Here is an 18,833-nt window from a genome sequence, read left to right on the forward strand (position 1 = left end):
AACCATGTTTCCTACCACATGACAATGACTAAAATAAACGTCCCATACTTTGGGATTACTTGAAAGATGCCACGTATCAAAATCAGGTTTATGACACTGGAAGCTGTCGTGATATTTGTTCTTCCGAGGCAGCAGTACGGTGCAAGATGTAAAAATTACTGTGAGTTACACAAAATACATAAATAGTGTAAAAGAGGAATAGTGAGGCAGTGTTCATGGACTATTTAGAAATCTGATGGTGGAGAAGAATCTGCTCGGAAAATGTTGACTGCATCCTCGAGCTCCGGTACCTCCTCCCTGACGGCAGTAACGAGAAGAGGGCATGTCCCAGATGGGGAGGCTCCTTAATTATGTACGCTGTGTTTTTGAGGCACAGCCCTTTGAAGATGTCCTTGATGGAGGGGACGCTTGTGCTTGTGATGGAGCTGGCTGAACCTACAATCCTCTGCAGCCTCTTTCGATCCCGTGCATCAAAGCCTCCCTGCCTGGCGGCGATGCGACCGGTGCCGTTGCACTTCACAAACGAGTGCCTCGCCATTGGGGATGCTGGATTAACACCACAGGATCGCGGGGAACAGAAGGCAGCTCTTCTGTTTACTGGGCTTGTTCCAGCTGTTTTAAAGAACTGCCAATTCATCCCACTCTCTACACCTCCCTCGCTGTTTCTCCCTTTCAAGTATCGATCTTTCCCCTTTCAAAATCTACAGAACAATCAGCCTAGCTAATACTCCATCATTCTGTACAAAGTCCTCACCGTCCCTCAGGACCTCTGCCGACTGCATTAAACACAAGTCCTGTCTGTTACTCACCTATTGTTAATTGCTCCACCAGGACCCTTCCTGAATTTGAACACTTCTATTAAACCTCTCCACTAACTATCGCTGTTCCTCCGCATGAGCGGAGAGATTCGTTTGAGTTGGTTCACGCATCGAATGGTATAAACAGTAGCAACTGAAAACGGGGCAGACACGGTTGCAAGCGTGCTTGCCCTCGCGAGAAGGTAGTAGGTTCAAGACCCATTCCAGAGAAGTTATCCAAATATCGCAACTGACGTTGCCGTGATGTCGGGGGAGTGCTGCATTGTCAGAGCCGGCTTTCCCAATTAACCACAGTCTTCTCCGTCTCCACCAAGCAACTGCGCCCCGCCATTTGGCGGGGGGAGAGAGAGCACGGTAGCGTAGCAAGTAGTGTAATGCTTTTATAGTGCCAACAACTCCGGTTCAATTCCCGCTGCTGCCCCTAAAGAGTTCGTACATTCCCCGTGACCACACGAGTTCCCTCCCAGGTGCTCCGGAATCAATGGAACCCTTCCTAAATTCAAACACCTCCACTAAACCTACCATTAACCTCCACCTGAAGGAAAACCATCGCTGTTCTTCCACATGAACAGAGGTTAGCTTCCCGTCCCAACACCAGCAATCCCAGCAATCCAGGGGGCAGTTGCAGGGTAACTGGGTGATCGCAGAAGGCAAGTACACAAGGTTATCAGTGCCAGCTGACACAGGATATTTTACTTGGGCCGCATTAAATGGGTGCTCTATTAGAAGGCTTGATTTCTTCAAACGCAGAATTATTATATTAGAGCAGCTGGGTGCCATTCAGATTTAAAGCAGTTTTCAATACAGAGCTGATTCTGCAGCTCAGTCTGTCAATAAGGCAATTCATTATTTTAAGCCGATAGAAGGCGCCCCTCTCACTGGATCCCTGCTCATTGTTTCCATCCGGTCCTGTGAGGTGATTTTTGGGTGGTGTCTGTTCCGGAGGGGACACGGACACAGACACACACACACACACACACACACACACAGTTAGGAGGGGCGAGTTAACGAGCGTCCCCTCTCCCTGACTGATCTTCAGCCGACAGGGTAGAGGTTGAGGAAGAGCCCGCACAGGGCTGGAAAAGGAGCCCCTGGAAGGAAGGAGGCCGAGGAGATGCTTTACAGAAACCTGATGGGATGGACGCATGGGAAAAGAGACAATGAGCAAAAGACAACAAACACTGGAAACACTCAGCCGGTCAGGCAGCACCCGAGATAGGGAAACCCAGCTCGTGCCTCAGGAGAGAGGTAGCGAACCTCTGACCCACACGCCCAAGATGGCACACACAAAAATGTTGTTGATATGTAGCATGCAGTGCTGCCACTCGATTCTTTGGATTGCTTCACTTATTTCAAGCAGAACAACAAATGCACATAACAAAGCAATATGATTCCACCTTTTTGTTTAATAAAGTCCATAACTATCGTTACTAATTAATTAATCAATGATAATCTCTGATCAAAAATACCATGGCACCCGAAGGAAAACTTTTAGAAGATTGTCACCAATTTGGGCGCATGTGCTCAAAATACGGGAACTTTAACCAGAGTTGACTCCACTCAGGTGGCTGAGTTGGTGATGCTTATATAAGCTTTGGAATTGGAACCAGACTAAAGAGTAAATATCTACACAGACAGTCATTCTGTTTTTGTGTATCTCATGTCTACATGATGGTGTGAGCTAGAGGGGTACTTGTGACTACCAGTGAGGCCGAGGTGAAGAAAGTAAACTATTGATGAAAGTCCGGCCAAAAATATGGACTGTACTTTTTTCCATAGGTGCTGCCTGGCCTGCTGAGTTCCTCCAGCATTTTGCGTGTGTTGCTTGGATTCCCAGCACCTACAGATTTTCTATTGTATGTTATAGCCTTTTTGTCTTTTCTAACTCCAGCCTCTACCCCGTCCCCTATTTCCGCTGCTAGTCCCGGCTGTAAAGCCAAAGTTAAGTAATGGAGTGGAACAGCACCCTTTCTTTTACTGGATGTGTTAGTCTGATCACCATCTTGCTCTTGTCGCGTAGGCATATACTTTCAACACAAATCCCATTACCAGGCAAACTGACTAGTGCAGATACAGTGAGATTATAGTGGTTGACCACCTTTTGTTGGGTGATGCTACTCAACATAAACCCTGACAAACTAGGGTGAGGTGACCTAGTGGCAGAGCATGGTAGGAAAGCCTAACCTCAGCAATAGGAGGATCTCTGGCTCCAAACTCCTGAGGCATTTGAAGAGGCTTCTATGACTTGATAGGGGTTGTTAATTGGGGTGGTGAATCTGTGGAATTCATTGCCACAGACGGCTGTGGAAGCCAAGCTCTTCTTCCACCGCCTCCATCTCCATGCCTACATCTTCAGCAAGGACTCTTCAGCCTGCACTGATGACCCCTTTCCCGTGTTCAACCCTCCTCTTCCTGGACATCCCATTCTAGTCTTCTGCCTGCTCTGGAACTTTTCATTGCTAACTGCCGACAAAACTGCTCTCTGACAGAAGGCCAATAGGTTGATTGCCTTCCAGAGAGTTTAGCCACTCGTGGGACAATCTGCTGGGTGAGGTCTCCACACAGCTGCTGGCCTTTTGGAAGGGGTGTAGATGAAATCCCAGATTCTCGCAGTCAATGTGAGTTGCCTCAGTTCAACTAGCAGCTGGCATACAATGCCCAAGGGGTGGGAGCCATGCCAGGCAGGTGGGCTGCTCTCTGCTGTGGATGGTGTCAACCTTCGGGTGTGTTGCTGGAGCTACGTCTGTGCAGTGACAGGGAGAGTGTCCCATCTGAGCCAGTGTGGGGTTGGGGTGAGGAGAGATTAGCAATGGGATGAGGTCTGAGTTCAGTAATTCAGAGTAACATCTCTGATCCTGGCTGTGGCCAAGGGTGACCACTTTGCTCCTACCCCCACAACAGCTGGAAGAGTAAGAAGGAAGAATCAGACAGATTTAAAACTGCTGTTATCCAAGGGAGGTGGCCAAGTGGTTAAGGCATTGGACTAGCGATCTGAAGGTCATGAGTTCGAGCCCCAGCCAAGGCAGCGTGTTGTGTTCTTGAGCAAGGCACTTAATCACACATTGCTCTGTGACGACACTGGTGCCAAGCTGTATGAATCCTAATGCCATTCCCTTGGACAACATCGGTGTCGTGGAGAGGGGAGACTTGCAGCATAGGCAACTGCTGGTCTTCCATACAACCTTGCCCAGAGTGAAGACTTTCCAGGCACAGATCCATGGTCTTGCAAGACTAACGGATGCCTTTACTATCCAAGGTAGGTAGCTGGACTTTCTGTGAGGCAGTGCCTAGTATGTGTGCCACTAAGGTCTTTACCATGTAGCTATCTGAATGTGGCCTGGGTCTTACCTCAATTGTGCATGGGCTCAGCATCCTTGCTCAACTCCCTCCCTCCACCAAAGGACAACTAATCTGCCCTTGCAGTTACAGCCAGAGAGGTCCTCATTGTCACCGTCTCCTACCTCAATATCCCAAGACAATGGTGCATCCACAAGAGGGTTAATTTGTGGAGGATACATTGAGCCACCATAGAGCTCAAGGCCCTCTCTTTGCTGGGTATTCTGGTGGGAAATGGAGTGAGACCGTTATTATAGATGCTGTCACACAGCTCCAGAGACCCAGGTCCAATCCTGACTTTAAGTGGAGTGTGCACATTCTCCTTTTGATCCATCTTTGTGTGTGGTTTTTCATGGATTCTGTTGTGTTTCTACGTACCTACTGTGAATGCACTATACCTACTGTATAGTCATCAAAGATCTCACCGTTAAAGGAGTGGGCATCATCATCAGATTTCGATGGACAACTGAAGAGAGAGAGTGACTGTGAATGCCCACAGGAAAATAAATTGCAGGGTGACATACGTGCTTGGGTAAAAAATTTACTCTGAACTTTGGTCACATGGGTTTCCTTGTGAGGAAACGGAACACCTCAAGGAAATGCACATTGCCACGGGGAGAACGTCCAAACTACACACAGGTGCGGCTGGAGATCAGGACTGACCCTGGATCTCTGGATCTGTGAGGCTGCTGGTCTACCAACTAAATCACCACAATACTGGCATACCACTGAGCTCAGGGAGTTTAGATGATAAGTCATTGCCACTGCTTTCTTCTGATAGCAGGGGCTGTGAATGGAGGGAATTTGCCACGGGGAACACCACTGAAGGAGCTGACCCGAAATTTAACTTGATTTCTCCCTCCTGACAATCGCAGAGTCTTCTCTGAATTTTCTACTTCCTTTCAGATTTCCAGCATTGTCCAGGAGGAAATTTCTTCAGGTGGAGAATTCCAAACATCACTAGCCACTAGGAGAGGCTTTTCTATGTGTCAGACTTAAATTGCTCCCCATTCATTTTGTAGCTACGTCCCCTTGTTCCTGACTCTCCCACTAGTGAAATGAGTTAGATCAATGCCTAGGTGATGCCGAGCCAAAGTTTTATGAACATTTGAGAAGGGAGACAAGAACCACCTGTTACCTACACCACTAGCTTCATCCAACAGGAAGCTGAGTCTGAAACAAAAGTATTACTGTGCAATCGTAACTTCGCGCTTATTGGAACACAGATTTATTGGAAATTGCTCGATACTATGAACTTGTTTGACAGTCTCTTGGGGTGAATAGGGACTTACTTCCAGTTTCTATGGGTCCTAAGGTGACTGATGAGGCCCACAACTGCCCTCAGTGTTCACTTGGTGGAGGACAAGCAGCGTTGTGTTCGGCTTCAGACTGCTGTGGTGTTCATGGACTTAGGGACTTGGACTGTGTTATCTTTCTTGTGTGACTGTGTTTTACTTCTGTCTTGTATGTGCTATGTGTGCCTTGTGCTCTGCGGACAGCGGGGGTGGTGTGTGGCCTCAGTTGTGGCGAGGACTAGGCCTCCGGTCGTGGTGCCACCTGTTTGAGGGAGTCCAGGGGAAAGGTGATGATATTGGTGCTGCCCTCTAGTGTTCATTTGGCAGAAGACAAACTATATTATGTTTGACTGTGGACTGCTGCAACGTTCACAGACTCAGGGACTTGGAGAATTTGTTTTTGTGTGACTATATTTTACTGCAATCATACTGATGTATGGCCTTGAGACTCTCAATACTGATCACACTCATTCCCCAGGACATGCCTTCTTCTCATTACTACCAACAGAGAGGGGATACTGGAGCCTGAAGACCCATCAGATTTCTAAACAGTCCATGAACCCATGAACACTACCTCCTTTATTGAGGTAAACAACAGGAATTCTGCAGATGCTGGAAATTCAAGCAACACACATCAAAGTTGCTGGTGAACGCAGCAGGCCAAGCAGCATCTATAGGAAGAGGCGCAGTCGACGTTTCAGGCCGAGACCCTTCGTCAGGACTAACTGAAGGAAGAGTGAGTAAGGGATTTGAAAGCTGGAGGGGGAGGGGGAGATGCAAAATGATAGGAGAAGACAGGAGGGGGAGGGATAGAGCCGAGAGCTGGACAGGTGATAGGCAAAAGGGGATACGAGAGGATCACGGGACAGGAGGTCCGGGAAGAAAGACGGGGGGGGGGTGACCCAGAGGATGGGCAAGAGGTATATTCAGAGGGACCGAGGGAGAAAAAGGAGAGTGAGAGAAAGAATGTGTGCATAAAAATGAGTAACAGATGGGGTACGAGGGGGAGGTGGGGCCTAGCGGAAGTTAGAGAAGTCAATGTTCATGCCATCAGGTTGGAGGCTACCCAGACGGAATATAAGGTGTCGGGTCTCACTAATATATAAAAGGCCACATCGGGAGCACCGGACGCAGACTGGGAGACCGCTTTGCTGAACATCTACGCTCTGTCCGCCAGAGAAAGCAGGATCTCCCAGTGGCCACACATTTTAATTCCACATCCCATTCCCATTCTGACATGTCTATCCACGGCCTCCTCTACTGTAAAGATGAAGCCACACTCAGGTTGGAGGAACAACACCTTATATTCCGTCTGGGTAGCCTCCAACCTGATGGCATGAACATTGACTTCTCTAACTTCCGCTAGGCCCCACCTCCCCCTCGTACCCCATCTGTTACTCATTTTTATGCACACATTCTTTCTCTCACTCTCCTTTTTCTCCCTCGGTCCCTCTGAATATACCTCTTGCCCATCCTCTGGGTCACCCCCCCCGTCTTTCTTCCCGGACCTCCTGTCCCGTGATCCTCTCGTATCCCCTTTTGCCTATCACCTGTCCAGCTCTCGGCTCTATCCCTCCCCCTCCTGTCTTCTCCTATCATTTTGCATCTCCCCCTCCCCCTCCAGCTTTCAAATCCCTTACTCACTCTTCCTTCAGTTAGTCCTGACGAAGGGTCTCGGCCTGAAACGTCGACTGCGCCTCTTCCCATAGATGCTGCTTGGCCTGCTGCGTTCACCAGCAACTTTGATGTGTGTTCCTTTATTGAGGTATTTATTTGTTATTGTAACTTACAGTATTTTTTATGTCTTGCACTGTACTGCTGCCACAAAACAACAAATTTCACAACTATGTCAGTGATAATAAAACTGATCCTGATTCTAGCTCTGAAAGCTCTTTAACAAGACCTTGCTCTTTGACAGAGTCTCCTTTCTGGTCACCTTTTTACCCTTTCATCCTCTCCACTTTCTTGTACCTAATGAAATGGTCACTGAGTGTATGTAGCCCACCCACTTCAAGGTTCAACATGTTGTGCATTCAGAGATGGTCTTCTGCACACCACTGTTGTAATGTGTGGTTTTCTGAGTTACTGTCACCATCCTGTCAGTGTGAATTAGTCCGGCCATTCTCCTCTGACCCCTCTCATTAACAAGGCATTTTCACCACAGAACTAGATGTTTTCTTTTGTTTTCCACACAGTTCAATGTAAGCTCTAGAGACTGTTATACATGAAAACCCCAGGAGATCAGTAAATTCTGAGATACTCAAACATCCCCATCTGGCACCAACAATCATTCCATGGTCAAAGTAACCTAAATCACGTTTCTTCCCCATTCTGATATTTGGTCTGAACAACAACTGAATCCCTTGACCATGTCTGCATGCTTTTACACGTTGAGTTGCTGCCAGATGATTGGCTGATTAGATATTTGCATTAATGAGCAGGTGTACAGGCGTACCTCATAAATTGGCAACTGAGTGTACTTATTCTGTAATTCAAATCCTCTTGCAATAAATCTTGTCTCCAACTCTTTGCCTGCTGACCAGTAGTGCTACCAAGCAAGTAATAACACGTGTTTAAAGAGAATTTTTCCGCATCTTGTTCCTGCATCGTAAAGGAGGAAGAGATACATTGCCACTTTCATCAACACAAAAGGGGACATTGAGCACACACACAACAACTGGTGTTACAATGGTTACATATTAAGATTAGTTGCCCTTGCTATTCACAGACACAGACAAAGAGAGAGACAAAATGGAAACAGGCCCTTCAGCCCATCGAGTTTGCACTCACCATCAACCACTCATTTGTATTTATCCTACCTTAATCCCATTTTTAAAATTTTCCCCCAGTATTCTGCCTCCCACCTACGTGCTAGGGGCAACTTAGAGGCCATTTAACAAGCCGACCTTCATAATTTCAGGATGGGGGAGGGAATTAGAGCATGCAGTCTCCCCACGGGCAGTGCCTGAGATCAGAATTGAACCGGGTCTCTGGGGCTGTGAGGCTGCTGAGTGAGAGCGAGACACCCCTCCCCGTCCCTAGTGCACCGCTTCATGCCAGTGTGTGTTACCCACTTGCCTGGTTTCCTTGGCAACGACCTAAAGGTGTCTGTTTAAGCACCGTTTTCCCCGGGAAAGATTTCTGACAGCTGTAGCGTCTACGCTTGCTATTCCAAGATCCTGACAATCAGACTCCCACTGGATCTGATTGCATCAGAGGTGAAAATGCAGGAATTAATGGTGAAGTGTTTCTTAAATCTAGAGCCTCTTGACTCAGTACTTCTGCAGCTAGTCAGCAGGAGTGTGAAATCCTGGCAGATTTCTTTGAAATCCTTAGCAGCATTACACAGACGCACCACATAAATAGGACCTTCAGCCCACCAAGTCTGTGTCAGCCGTTAAACACCCATTTATCTCTCATTCTCCCCACATTCCTATCAACTCCCCCAAGATTCTATTCCACACATTCAGGACGTTTTACAGTGGCCAATTAACCCACCAATATGTATATCTTTGGGATGTGGGGTGGTAGGGGGGAAGAAGTTGAGAGCAGCAGCAGCAGGAAATCCATGCAGAGCCTGCAAACTCCACACAGACAGCACTGGCGGTCAGGATCGAACCCAGGTCTCTGGCGCCTCAAGGCAGCAGCTTTACCTGCTGCGCCACCGTTCCTTGTTGTGTGAAATTCAGTTCAGGATCTCTTTGACAGAACTCAAAAAGCCTTTAAACTCTAACACTGGGTGAAATTCAGGAACCCAGGTCAGTTTGCTTCCTGCTGGCTGGAATTGCTTAGGATCAAGGTCTGGTTACCGAATTTAAAAAAAATTCAATCAATAATATCACTGGGAGGCATGGAATTTATAAAAAACACATCTATTAAAAGTGACCTTCTGAAACAATTCTGGCTGGCTGGCTACAAAGACACAGTGTGATTATCATAGAGTCTCAGGCCTTTCTGCCCATTTCATCTATGCTGAGCAAGATACTCATCTAAAATAGTCCTATTTGCATGCACTTTGTCCATATCCCTCTTATTCCTATCAACAGAGCTGTCCAAATGTCTTTTAAATGTTCTTACTGTACCTGCCTGAGGAACCTTCTCTGACAGCGTCCATATAGACACCATCCTCAGTGTGAACAAGTTGCCCCTTGGGTCCCTTTTAAATCTTTCTCCTTTCAATTTAAACCCATGCCCTGTAGGTTTTGATTTTCTGGGGAAAAGACTGTGTGTGTATTCACTTCCTTTATGCCTCTCACAATTATATACAGCCTTATAAAGTCACTCCTCAGTCCTTCAAGGATTAACATCCTAGTCTGTCCAAACCCTCCCTATATCTCAATAGACAATAGGTGCAGGAGTAGGCCATTCGGCCCTTCGAGCCAGCACCTCCATTTACTGTGATCTCAGGCCCTCGAGTCCTGGCAACATTCTCATCAAATTTTCCTTCCACTCATTTCAACTTAATTACGTCTTTCCTAAGGTAGAATGACCAAAACTCTACACAATATGCCAAGTGTGACCTCACCCTCGTCTTGTACAACTGCATCATAACTTGGTGATGAAGGCTTGTATGCCAAATGACTCCCTCACCAACCTATCTACATGCGATTCCACTTTCAGGAAACCATATACTTGTAGTCCTAGGTCTCTCTGTCCACCAGCACTTCCCTGGGCCCCACCATTCGCTGTTAAATTCCTGCTTTGATTTCCCAACATGCAACACTTTTCACTCAGCTGAATTGAAAGCCAGTGGCCATTTTTCAGCCCACTTTTGCCCAGTTGATCAAATGATCACTGTAACCTTTGATAACATTCTTCATGTCTATATCACTACTTATTTCAGTCCTGATGAAGGGTCGTGGCCCAAAACGTTGACTGGTTATTCCTCTCCATAGATGCCTCGTGACCTGCTGGGTTCCTCCAGCGTTTTGTGCATGTTACTTTGGACTTCCAACATCTACAGAATATCTGTGCTTACCACTTATTTCAGCATCACGTGGCAATGCCTTGTAACATTCCCATCCAAATCTTTAATATAAATGACAAACAACAACGGGCCTAGCAGCAACCCGAGGCACACCACTCATCATTGGCTTCTGATCTGAAAAACAACCTTCTGCTGTCACCCTCTGCTTCCTACCATCAATCCTGCATCCAGCTCGCTAGCTCTCCCTGGATCACGAGCAGCCTAACCTTCCAGACCATGTGGAACTTTGTCAAAGGCCTTGCTAAGGTCCATACACACAACATGCACCACCTTGTCTACATCTATCCTCTTGGTTTCTTTTGAATGCTGGCTGCAGTTTAAAGAATGAGCGGGGGGAGGGGGTTCTAATTATGAATGGCCTAGACAGAGTGGAGGTGTAGAGGATGTTTAGAACAGTGAGAGAGTCTAGGACCAGAGGGCACAACCTCAGAATAGAGGGACCTCCCTTTAGAACAAGATGAGGTGGACTTTCTTTAACCAGATGGTGGTGAATCTGTGGAATTTGTTGCCCGGAATGCCTGTGGAGGCTAAGTCATTGGGTATATTTATAGTGGAGATTGATAAGTACTTGATTAGTCAGGACTCCGGAAGAGTAAGACAAGGGAACACATACCAATCCTCAGAGAGGGACCAGAAGTGGAGAGAGTGAGCAGCTTCAAGTTCTGGGTGTCAAAATCTCAGAGGATCTAACCTGGTCCCAACATATCAATGCAGTTATAAAGAAGGCAAGACAGTGGCTATTCTCTCTTAGGAGTTTGAAGAGATTTAGTATGTCAACAAATACACTCAAAAACTTCTATAGGTGTACCATGGAGAACATTCTGACTGACTGCATCACTGTCTGGTATGGGGGTTTGCGGGGGTGGGTGTGCTACTGCGCAGGACGAAAAGAAGCTGCAGAGGGTTGTAAATTTAGTCAGCTCCACCTTGGGTACTAGTCTACAAAGTACTCAGTATATCTTCAAGGAGCGGTGTCTCAGAAAGGCAGCATCCATTATTAAGGACCTCCAGCACCCAGGGCATGCTCTTTTCTCACTGTTACCATCAGGTAGGAGGCACAGAAGCCTGAAGCCACACACTCAGTGATTCAGGAACAGCTTCTTCCCCTCTGCCATCTGATTCCTAAATGGACATTGAACTCTTGGACACTACCTTTTTTTAATATACAGTATTTCTGTTTTTTGCTCGATTTCTAATCTATTCAATATACGTATACTGTAATTGATTGATTGATTGATTTTCTTCTTCTATATTATGTATTGCATTGAACTGCTGTTACTGAGTTAACAGATTTCACTTCACATGCCAGTGATAATAAACGTGATTCTGATAGAGGTGGGGGACCGGTTTGAGAAAGGACAGAGGGCCGATCCTCACACTGTAGGTGAACCTCAGCCTGACACGGGACAACCCAGAATGGACACAGGTGAGCGACTGAAGGGGGCCTTTGGATGGACTAGGAGTTCTCACTCCAACACTAATATCCCTCACCTCACAATTCCATCACTTTCTCTTTCCCAATCTACATTCTATAGATAGTTGTTGGATCCAAATGCTTGCAATCCAAAGGTTCATCAGAAGTCAAGAATGAGGCACAAGACTTTTTGCTTAAAGCCTTTTTATTAAGTGTTACTAGAGCAAAGGAGGAGGAGGTGAGGTGTCAAGAGAAACATAAAAGAGAGGACTAAATGTAGTCATGGTTACGAGGCTAGAGATACCAGTTAACAAATAAAATAGTCAGATTCAAGTAATGTGTAATCACCATTGAAACTAAGAAGTATTCAAAAAAATGCAAAGTGAACTGTACCGTAATTACTGGAAAACTCACTGAACAATTACATGTATATAGGTGATTATATAAAAATACAAGCAAGCATCAGGAAGTTAAGCTACAAGGGGAAAAAACAATTCTACAACCCAATCCTACATAGTGATAACACGTCCTTTCCCCGTCTCACTGCTTCCCCTTGCCTTACCCCTCTCTGCTGCACCCCATCACTCAGCTTCCACCCTTTGTACCACCTTCCTTCTCTTGTCCTCTCGCAACTTCCTCTGTTCTAAACAATTCAACCCCATCTGAGCCAATGTTAATGAACTGGTCCAGTCCACCTTCTTTGCTCAAGCTGTCCATGATATCTACCCTTGATGCTTTCCCGGCCCAGCTAGAGTCATAGAGATACGACATAGAACCCATTATCCACCATCATCCACCCATTACACTAACGCTACGTTAATTTTATTTTTATCGTCGCCACTTTCTAATCAACCCTGTGAGTCTACTATTCACCCACACACTAGGGCCGATTTACAGCCGCCAATCAACCTGCAAGTATTTGGGAGCTCCGAGGAAACTGGAGCACATACAAGAAGCCAAGACAGCCACATGAACTTGCAGACTCCATACAGAGAGAACCTGAGGTCACGATTGAACCAGGATGTCTGGCATTATCAGGCAGGGCTCGTCTATCTGAGTTATCGTTCCTTGTCTCACCTATCTCACACCTTCATGGAGTCATAGTGCACTACAGCACAAACAGGCTCTTCAGCTCATCTAGCCTGGGCCGGCCTGGTTTTCTATCCAGTCTCATCTACCTGCACCAAAACCACATCCCTCACTATCTCTCTCAACCATTTACCTTTTCAAACTTCTCTTATATGTTACAATTAAATATGCACCCACCATTTGTACAAGCAGTTCATTCCACACTCGAGTGAAGGAAATTCTCCTCTGTTTCTCCTTAAATATTTCACCTTTCACCTTAAACCTATGACCTCTAGTTTTAGTGTCACCCAGCCTCAGGGAAAAAGGCCTGAATGCCTTCATCTCAACCATTTTAATTAACTTGGCGAGCCCACGTGGTTACAGGCCCTGCCGGCCCAGCGAGCCCACGTGGTAACAGGCCCTTCCTGGCCCAGCGAGCCCACGCGGTAACAGGCCCTTCTGGCCCAGCGAGCCCACGTGGTAACAGGCCCTTCCGGCCCAGCGAGCCCACGCGGTTACAGGCCCTTCCGGCCCAGCGAGCCCACGCGGTAACAGGCCCTTCCGGCCCAACGAGCCCAGTCCACACAATTACAACCATGAGACTAATTAACCTACCAACTGGTACATCTTTGGGAAGTGGGAGGAAACCAGAGTACTCGGAGGAAACCCACGCAGTCACGGGGAGAACATACTAATTCCTTACAGACAGCAGCAGGAATTGAACCGAGGTCACTGGTACTGTAATAGCACTATGCTAACCGCCACACTATAATGCCATCCCTACTGAAATCCCCATACCCCTTATAATTTTATATATCTCTGTAAGATCTCCCCTCATTCTCCTGCACTCCAGAGAACAAAGTCATAACTTATTCTACCTATCCCTGTAATTCAGGCGCTCAAGTCCGATGTTTGGTGACCTAAGCTGGCTGTTTTACTAAGTACACTTCAGCTTTGAATCCTCAGACTCACTGTCCCACCTCTGGAATCTCCTGTAGCCCTACTTCTAAATGTTTGCTCTTCTGTAATTGTCAGTTTTAACCACTCTCCCTGTTTTTGACTTTAGAAATCCTTAAAACAAGCTTTTCCTCATCAGTCCTCACAGCTCCTTGTGTAGTTCAGGGTCAAATTTTGTCCAAGTTATTTGCAAAGCCTATAGATGACAAGGCATCTTATCAGTAGGCCCACAACAGAGCCAATCACGCTAAAGGTCAGTGGTATGTCATTGCCCTAAAGCTTTTCTCAATCTTTTTCACCACAACATTACACTCCCTCTCTAACAAGCTTCCTACGGTGATAAAGCACATCTGCAGGACTAATAGGAAATGGCTCGACTGAGGTCACTCTTCCACAACCAAGATCACCCCAACAGAATGCAGATAGCACTTGCCTGTGCGCATGTTCAGATGCTGAGTTCCAAGTCACCATTCACTCATTCACCAAAGCATTCATGAAGACTCAACATCCACAAGACCAAGGTCCTCCTTCAGATTGTCCCGGTTATACATCACACTCCCCCACCCTACCCACTCATGATCATTAAGACTCTAAAATGTGTGGACCATCTCCCACATGTCAGGAGCCACCTGAGATTTTTTTTTATTTGTACTGTTTGTCTTTTGTACATTGGTTGTTACTATTTGTTTGTTATGGTTTTATTATTGCTTATTATTTTGACAATGAATTCACTTTGACTTCCTGGTCAAGGCAGATATTGGAGATGAAATTCTCCAGTGACTTCAGACATCTGAGGGCTAGGGCGTGCAAGATCTCAAATCCAACACAAAGCACTTGCTCTACCGAGCAGCAGAGATCTGTGTCCTCCTGAATACTTTGGAGTCATAACCTACATAAAGCAGGGACCTCAAAGAGAAAGAAAGATGTCTCAAATCATTTCAGTTCTCTGAATGTACTGGCAGGGTAAGTGAACCAACATTGGTGTCCTCTCCAAGGCTACGTCCCCAGTACTGAGGCCAACAGTTACAGACAGCTGGGTAGATTATGTCCAACACCAGACTCCTGAAAAAGTCCCACATTCTGACCTCTCTTAGGGGAAGAGATTACCAGGCAGAGGGAGGAGAAGGTTCAGAGATGTGCTCAAAATCCTCTTGAGGAAACACAACGCTCCCGCTGACTCCTGGGAATCCGTGCCCCATGATTACTGAAAGCGGGAAAGAGACATTCCGGATCGTACTGAGGATCAGCTAGCAGGAGCACACAGAGGTTCTGTGTGAGCATTGCCACCTCACACACCTCCCTCATCGGACGCCCCCTGCCCCATCTGTGGAAGGGTCTGCAGCTCAGGACACACAGGACCAGAGTCACCCTCGATCCGGAGAGACTGCCTGCGAAGAAGGCCCTATCTCCACAACAGGTAATCGAACCTGCCCAGCATATCACTGGCACCAGCCTACCTGCCATCAAGGACACGTATACAGAAAAGGGCCAGTAACACTATGAAGGATCCCACACACCCTGCTCATGGACTGTTTGTCCCACTCCCATCAGGGAGGAGGCTACATAGCATCCATGCCAGGACCACCAGACTCAAAAACAGTTACTTTCCCCAAGCAGTCACACCTCCACCTACGAACTCCATCACAACTTTATTATTTCCCGCCAGTCACCCTATGGACATACAATCAATCTATGTACAGAATCTATCTTATGTATTTATATTTATTTTATGTTTATTATTAACATGTTCTTTATCTTTTTTGTGCTGTATCAGATCTGGAGTAGCAATTGTTCCGTTCTCCTTTACACCTGTGCACAGTAAATAACTTTAAACAATTCTGAATCTTCTCCAAACAAGCCACAGAAATCCCATCAAATACAGACAAATCTCAGCCTGTGGGAACAAGATAAGCACAAGAGTCACAGACTTACGCAGGGAGTGCCACTCGTCTTGCCGGATGGTTTTTGTGATGTTGTATGAAAGGTTTTTCGGAAGGATTGCTGAGGAGTAGTGATACTTGATTGGCGTACACCTGTCTATTTCACCTGCCGGAAGGAAAACAAAGGGTATTAGGCACACTTTCAAACACATAGCACAGTATTTCTCCAGCGTAGCTCATTGCAGTGGGTTCCACTAATTCCACCACGCACCCCCCCCATCAACACTACCCGCTTCCTCTGTGCTTTCGTATCTCCCAACCATTGGTATACAAGGAGATCTGGCTGCACGTGTGTGACCCAGAAGTGTCGCACAGAGGTACAGCTGGTAGTTGCAAAGGCCAACAGAACGCTAGGATTCATAGTAAAGGGGGCGATAGAGACAGTGGTAACACATACAGCTGGGTCTCCAGACTTAGGGAGTGGTCTGCCTGTCAGACATCACATAGAAGTTTCATTATTTTTTTTGCATGCAAGATGAGGAGACTGGGTCTATCCTCTCTACAAATAAGTATGATTGGAGGTCTTGTTGGAGGAGAATTGATAGGGTAGATGTTCCCCCTCTTAGCAGGGTCTGGGAGTGGCCAACACAGTCTCATGGACCTGGAGTTGGCCATTTACAACTGAGGTGAGAGGGACAGGACAGAGAGTAATGCGGTGGCCATGGCCTTATCAGTACACCTATAGAAGTGATGTGATAAACGAGCTGGAAAGGGTCCAGTGCAGCAGGAACAAGAGAGAATCTGCAGATGCTGGAAATCCAAGCAACACACACACACACAAAAAATGCTGGAGGAACTCAGCAGATCAAGCAGCATCTATGGGAAAAAGTACAGTCGAAGTTTCGGGCCGACACCCTTCAGCAGGCTCCTGCATTCTGTGTGTGTTGCAATGCAAAAGGAAGATTGGATTTAATGTGATCAGTAACCAGCCACTCAAAGTTCTTCATTATTGTTGCGGTCAGTGCCACTGGATGGTATTCGTTGAGGCAGGCTACCTTCTTGTTGCCCTCTTGGGCACTGAGATGGTGGTGGCCACCTTGAAGCAGGTGGGGACAGTAGACTGTTGATGATGCCTGTTGGAACCTCTGTTAACTGGTCTGTACAATCCCTCAGCAACCGACCAGGCATGTTATCAGGCCCCTCAGCTTTATACGGGTTGATCCTGGAAACCGGCATAAGCACCGGCCTTTTGGGCCACAAGGCTGGTGACAGACTTTAATCTTTTTTCCTGGTTAGGGTCTTCCACACGTCAGCCCTAATGCCTGCTCCTTGGGGGAGGGGGAGGTATGTCTTTCCATACGTCAAACTGAGCATAACAGGCAATCAGCATTTGGAAGAGAGGCGTCACTGTCAATGCTTAAAGCCTCTGCCCTGTCACTCTAAACCTGTGGCCTCTTGGTTCTCAATTCACCAACCTTAATTAACAGTCTTCAATGCATTCACCCTATCCATACCCCTCAAGATTTTATACACCTCTGAAAGATCACCTCTCGGTCTCCTACCCTCCAAGGAATAAAGTCCTAGCCTAGCAAAATTCTCCCTATAATTAGGTCCCTCGGGTCCTGACAATGTCCTTGTCAATTTTTTCTGCACTCTTTCCAGTTTAACACCTTTCCTGTAGCAGGGTGAACAAAACTGAACACATTACTCCAAGTCCAGTCTCACTGTTCTCTTTTTTGCTGTCTCTCTTTGCCACTTTATCTTTTTGTCAATCTATCTTTCTTTCCCCCCTCTCCCTCTTTACCCGTCCCCCCCCACACACACACACACTTCTTGCCTCTCATTCACTTTCTGTCTATCTGAGTCTGACAGTGTTTGAAGCCAAATTTCTTATTAAAAAAACACACCTAGATACAAGCCATGAACACAAAAGATTCTGCAGGTGCTGTAAATCCAGAGTAACACACAAAAAATTTTGGAGAAAATGCTGCAGGTCTGGTACCACCTATGGAGGGGATTAAAGAGACAAACACCCTGAAATGTCCCTGACCCTCAACATCGGCTCATTATTCCTCTCCATGGATTCATTGAGTTTCTCCGGCATTTTGTGTGCGCTATCCTAGATCTAAGCCTCATCACTGGACTTCAGCTCCAGAACAGCCTCATCACTCTCAACGTTTGACCTCCATTCTGAACACCACTTCACTGGGCATTCGGCACAGCTGTGGAAAACACTAAAGGGTGAGCCTCAGTTGTGTGCATTGGCAAAGCTATTCCACACCAGTAGGGAATAAAAGCAGTGAAGGCCAAGGATAGTGATTGAGAGCAGGACTTCTGACACATGACGTCCGCTAGGGACAAAAGAGAGGGCATCCAAATAAAACCAGGCTCCATGTTGAGAGTGCAGAGGAGGTTTACCAGCGTGTTGACTGGATTAAAGAGCACATCTTATGAGAGGTTGAGTGAGCTAAGGCTTCTCACTTTGGAGCAAAGGAAGACGAGGCAAGACTTGGGAGAGCTGTACAAGACGATAAAAGGCATAGATGGAGTGGACAGCCAGCGTCTTTTTGCTGGGGCAGCAATGGCCAATACCAGAGTATCTGCTTAAGGTATTTGAGGAAAGTTTATGGGAATATCAGAGGTAAGTTTTTTTTAATAGGGATATAGGGATATAGGCATGAAATGCTCTGCTGAGGGTGCGGGAGAGGCTGATACGTTAGGCACATGGATGAAAGGAAAATGGAGGACTACGTGGGAGGGAAGGATTAGATTGATCTTGGAGTAGGTTAGGTCGGCACAATAGGCCAAGGAGCCTGTGCAGTGCTGTGATGTTCTATATTCTGTGCTGCCTTTCATCCTGCTCAGCTTTCACATCAAACGCCATCGTTAAGCCCGACTGATCTTTATGTGACGACCCTCCCCACACTTATGCGTTGACTCCTAGTTGTCTTGCTCGGGTGAGCTAGAAATCCCTCAGGCATGGAACGGGCCGGCCATTACTTTCGGAGGAATAATAGGACGTGCAAGCCTGGAAGTTTGGACAGGTACTGCTCCAGCAGAAACTGCCTGACTGATGAC

At 46.7% G+C, this 18,833-nt stretch overlaps 1 protein-coding gene across 1 annotated transcript in view; it reads right to left on the reverse strand.

The window, feature by feature from the left end:
* The window catches only part of tmem178bb (transmembrane protein 178Bb), a 379,683-nt gene that overhangs the window by 271,292 nt on the left and 89,558 nt on the right, over positions 1-18,833 (reverse strand). Inside the window, exon 2 of the mRNA XM_063059696.1 lies at positions 15,808-15,921. Within this exon, the coding sequence (XP_062915766.1) occupies positions 15,808-15,921 (114 nt within the window). The remainder of the gene's footprint in view (positions 1-15,807; positions 15,922-18,833) is intronic.

Source organism: Mobula hypostoma, chromosome 9, assembly GCF_963921235.1.
Source record: "Mobula hypostoma chromosome 9, sMobHyp1.1, whole genome shotgun sequence".
Lineage (NCBI taxonomy): Eukaryota > Metazoa > Chordata > Chondrichthyes > Myliobatiformes > Myliobatidae > Mobula > Mobula hypostoma.